This window comes from Sarcophilus harrisii, chromosome 1 (assembly GCF_902635505.1).
Source record: "Sarcophilus harrisii chromosome 1, mSarHar1.11, whole genome shotgun sequence".
Classification (NCBI taxonomy): Eukaryota; Metazoa; Chordata; class Mammalia; order Dasyuromorphia; family Dasyuridae; genus Sarcophilus; species Sarcophilus harrisii.
The window spans coordinates 146562939-146568103 of record NC_045426.1 but is presented as its reverse complement, the minus strand read 5'-3'; the positions used below and the strand labels follow the sequence as shown (position 1 = coordinate 146568103).

Below are 5165 nucleotides of genomic sequence, written 5' to 3'. Positions count from 1 at the left end.
CTGAGCTCAGTCTCTTGTTTTCACTGATATGGCTTTGATTCATCAAGAGCTTTTGCAAATAAAATATTGTGCTAAATGTCATTTGATTTCTTTTTAATTTTTGCAATATGAGCATGTGAGAAATATTAAAGTGGGGAGGTGGGAAAAGAAACATTTAAGAGATATCATCCTTTAACCACAAAATATTTTTTAAATCAAAGGTCTATTGTCTTGCTTAATAATGAAGCTAAAAAAATCAGAGCCAGACCGCATTGATGGGAAATGATTTAATATTGTTTGTTCCAAAATGGACAGCTTTGGCAGAAAAACATTAAGGGAAAAGTCGGTTCTCATCAGAGAACAAGAAAAGTATCTCTTGGAGAGATAAAATTCTAGCCAAATATAGTCTTCTAGGGAGACATTTCAACAATTCATTACAGAAAAGAATAGCAGACAACATGCAAAGGAGAATAATTCTGCATTCATCCAGAAGATGAAGCCATAGACTGGTTGAGCACTGTCTGATGTTACAACCCAATATAAGGAGGCCCCCAGGCAAAAGGCCAGGACCAACTCTTCTAATTCTAACCTGGAGAATGCAATTCTGTGTACTGAATACATTGGTAACAACTCTAATGAAACTGGGGAGTCATGCATGAGAAATATGAGTACCACTAATGATTTTGTTTTATAGAAGCATATAGAAGATGGGAGAGATTACTTCCTGTTTTGACATGCAGAGGAAAACAGTAATGAACTTCCTCATTTATTGTTATTGCCCTACTAAATGTATCATGCTAAAAACTGTATTGGTATTCTTATAATATAAATAAAATCAAAATGAGTGCTTCCTGTGAACCTAGCACAGAAAATCCAAAAATGAGAACCAGAATGAGAACCAAGGCTAGCACTATAATTTGGATTCTAATGACTACAAAACCATTTAGTTTTACTTTCTTAATTTAAAGGGTAAAAATACTTTAAGGACCAATTGGTTTTTTACATGTGAATTTTCAAATTATTCAGTCTAATATTATATACTTTAATAAAAACAGCCATGTCATCTTAAATGACAATGAATAAATGACATCTGACTCCTAATTAGTACCAGGCACCTATAAGCATATAGCAACAATGCATCCAGTGGAGGTTCAGCAAATCAGCAAACTCCTGGGGGAAAGGACCTAACACAATACCTTGAACATAGGAAGATTTTTTGTGACTATTTATGGATTTAGAATGTCAATCAAGAAGAAAGTATCTGAGTCACTTAGCAAGTGACTGCTTGTGGTGCTCTCAAGTCTTCTTAACTATCATCTTTTTCTGGCTGGTGTGTCTAAAGATGCATTATCTTAGTATGTGCTATCTTCCCCCACTAAAATGTAGGTTCCTTGAGCAGACCATTTCTGTATTTCTTTTTGTTTGTTTTTGTATTCCCACCATTTAATATGATGCCTTGTCCATGTAAGTGATTGATAAATGTTTGTTGTTGACTAGCTTTTTTTATTTCAGTCTTTTATTTTCAAAACATATACATGGATAATTTTTCAACATTGACTTTTGCAAAACCTTGTCTTCCAAATTTTTCCTTCTCTTCCCTCTACCCCCTCCCTTAGATACCAAGTAATCCAATATATGTTAAACATGTTTTTAAAATATATATGTTAAATCCAATATATGAATACATATTATATAATTATCATTCTGCACAAGAAAAATCAGCTCATAAAGGAAAAAAAAACTGAGAAAGAAAACAAAATGCAAGCAAACAACAAAAAAGAGTGAAAATGCTATGTTGTGATGCACATTCAGTTCCCATAGTCCTCTCTCTGGGTGTAGATGGCTCTCTTCATGACAAGAGCATTTGAAACTAGTAATGTTATCTCATTGCTGAAAAGAGCCATGAGTTGATTAGTTTTTTAATGATCATCTCTAACTTCACTTTTAATGGTCTCAAAAGTTTGTTTTTATTGTCTATCATTTATGATCTCTTTGATGTTTTCTTGCCAAAAAAAAAAACTTGCCATTATCTTTTCCAGCTAGTTCTACAGATAAGGAAACTGAGGCAAACAGGATTAAGTGATTCAGCCAGGGTTGCCCAGCAAGTAAGTGTCTGATGCCAGATTTGTAACTTAAGAAATTGAATCTACCTGACTCCAAGCCTGGCACTCTCTCCACTGTGCCAGCTAGTTGACCTTTTGTTTCTATTAAATAGCTCTAGATTGTGAACAAGATAAAAATGTGATTTTGACTGAAGTTGTCAGTAGTTCCTCAGCTATGAAATTGTTTTTATCCATGACATTAATTCTCCTCACAGAGTATCTACAGTGGTTAAGAGTGTGATATAAAGGACAGCTAGATGGTACAGTGGATAGAGCACCAGCCCTGAAGTCAGGAGGACCTGAGTTCAAATCTGATCTCAAACACTTAACACTAACTTGCTGTGTGACCCTAGGCAAGTCACTTAACCCCAATTGCCTCAGGAAAAAAATATGATCCTAATAATAAAATATGATATAGAGGGCTAGAATTGGACATTGGATACTGCAAAATGCAAATATCAACATCATATGCTGTCAAAAGTCATGCTCACAGGAAGAATTCTTTCCCCTAGGACAGATGAACGGATGGATTCAATATTCTCATAGTACTGCCTACATCTTAGCCTTTCATCTTTTTATATTCCCTATTGCATCACCATGTTTATCCAGAGTCACTGCCATAGCAAACAGACATCCTTATGTGGGTTTTCTAATTACAGTAACTGGTGGATTTGGTAGCCAATTTTCTTCTTTATGATAGAAGGTCTACAAAATAATTATCATCACTTAGAAGGAGACCCTAAATGGGGGCATTTGGAAGATAGGTGTGATGTAATGAAACAAGGCATGGGCGGAGTCAAAAGCTTCTTTTAAAAGCTTCCTAAGTATTTCTCTCCTGCCAGTCCTTCTAAAGAGTGCAAAGGTAATTTTACCTTCTCTCATATTCCCCGAAGACAGATTCCTACCTTCCTTTGAACTCAAACCACGCCTTCTGCTCTGATTCAGCCAGCACCATGACTGACGATGACCTGTCTGCCCTGGTAGTGGATAATGGATCAGGGATGTGCAAAGCAGGCTTTGGGGGGGATGATGCTCCCCGGGCTGTGTTCCCCTCTATCGTTGGAAGACCTAGACATCAGGGTGTCATGGTGGGAATGGGCCAGAAGGACAGCTATGTTGGAGATGAGGCTCAGAGCAAGAGAGGCATTCTCACACTGAAGTATCCCATCGAGCATGGGGTGGTCACCAACTGGGATGACATGGAGAAGATCTGGCATCATACATTCTATAATGAGCTGCGGGTAGCCCCCGATGAGCACCCCATCCTCCTCACAGAGGCACCCCTCAACCCCAAGATCAACCGGGAGAAGATGACTCAGATCATGTTTGAGGCTTTCAACACTCCAGCCATGTACGTGGCTATCCAGGCCGTTCTGTCCCTCTACGCTTCCGGTCGAACCACGGGCATAGTCATGGACTCTGGAGATGGAGTCACTCACACAGTGCCCATCTATGAAGGGTATGCCCTGCCCCATGCCATCTTGCGCCTGGATCTAGCAGGTCGGGACCTGACCAATTATCTCATGAAGATTCTCACCGAGCGTGGCTACAACTTCACCACTACAGCTGAGAGGGAAATAGTGCGTGATGTCAAGGAGAAGTTGTGTTACGTGGCCTTGGATTTTGAGCAAGAGATGATCAGCGCTTCCATATCACCCTCATTGGAACGGAGCTACGAACTCCCCGACGGGCAGGTAATCACCATTGGGAATGAACGGTTCCGGTGCCCTGAAGCCATCTTCCAGCCGTCCTTTCTGGGCATTGAGTCCAGTGGGATCCATGAGACAACTTTCAATTCTATCCTGAAATGTGATGTGGACCTCCGCAAGGACCTCTATGCTAACACCGTGCTCTCGGGGGGCAGCACTATGTACCCCGGTATTGCCGACCGGATGCAGAAGGAAATCCTGGCCCTGGCGCCCAGCACCATGAAAATCAAAGTCATTGCTCCTCCAGAGCGTAAGTACTCGGTCTGGATCGGTGGCTCCATTCTGGCCAGCCTGTCTACCTTCCAACAGATGTGGATCAGCAAGCAGGAGTATGATGAGGCTGGTCCGTCTATTGTTCACAGAAAATGCTTCTGAATAAGCTTCTGGCTATTGGACGGTGCTCCTTGTATTACCGACTCTAAATGAGCTTAGAACTACCCCTTTGGGCATTAATTAGGATTGGAGGAAATGAGGGAAAGTGCTCACAATGGTGATGATCAGGGCCCACCTATTTAATTCTTTATTTGAGGTAATTTATCCACCCTTCTAATGATTCCTCTAATTCCAGTCTGTTTCCTACTTTTGTGGGAAAAGGTGAACACATCCACAATTTACAGTGACCACGCTGTGGTGAGCATTGTAAAAGAGACAAGTGATAGATCCTTTGAAAGAAGACTCCTGGGGCAGCTAGGTAGCGCAGTGGACAGAGCATGAGCCCTGAAGTCAGGAGGACACTTTAACAAAAGCTAGCTGTGTGACCCTGAGCAATGTAAAAAAAAAAAAAAAAAAAAAAAAAAGTTCCGGGGATCTAAATAACTCAAGAAACTAGTATGACTAAGATAATGAAAAATGTCATTTCAGTGGGTAGGACAAGATTGTAAAATATAAAAACAGATTTTTATTTTTTTTTTGTTTTCTGTTAAGTATATAACTATGGCCACTCATATAACCTTTAGAATAACATGCTTCCCTAAACAAGAAAGGTCTTATTGACCTCATGTTTCCATCTTTGGAATCTTCAAATGAAGATAGAAAGGGGAATTGGCTAAAAAACATTTGTATATCAATACTGAGGAAATAAAACATTATATTGCACTATGTAGTGATTTATTTTGGCAGTCTATATTGCTAATATCTTTATTTTTAACTTTACCAGATATGTCTTTTTTATAAGAAGCAAGTTTTAGACCTGAAAGGGAACTGAAAGGTCCTCTGGCCCAGTGGTTGGCAAGCTATAACTTGAGGGTCAAATCCATCTTGCAGCTGTTTTTTTTTTTTTTTTTTGTAAAATTTGAAAGCTATTATCTATCTATATATCTATCTATATATCTATCTATTTGTCTATCTATCTATCGTACCATCTGTCTCTAGTGGG

General features: G+C 39.2%; 1 protein-coding gene across 1 annotated transcript; it reads left to right on the top strand.

Annotated features, from left to right (window-relative positions):
- Positions 1-2949: 2949 nt before the first annotated feature.
- ACTBL2 (actin beta like 2) lies at positions 2950-4534 on the top strand. The gene has a single exon (XM_003759378.2). The coding sequence runs from the start codon at positions 3035-3037 to the stop codon at positions 4163-4165; it is 1131 nt and encodes a 376-aa protein (XP_003759426.1). The 5' UTR covers positions 2950-3034; the 3' UTR covers positions 4166-4534.
- Positions 4535-5165: the final 631 nt, after the last annotated feature.

Coding starts and splice junctions, on each gene's coding strand:
- ACTBL2 (XM_003759378.2), top strand. CDS start 3,035: ATGACTGACGATGACCTGTCTGCCCTGGTAGTGGATAATGGATCAGGG.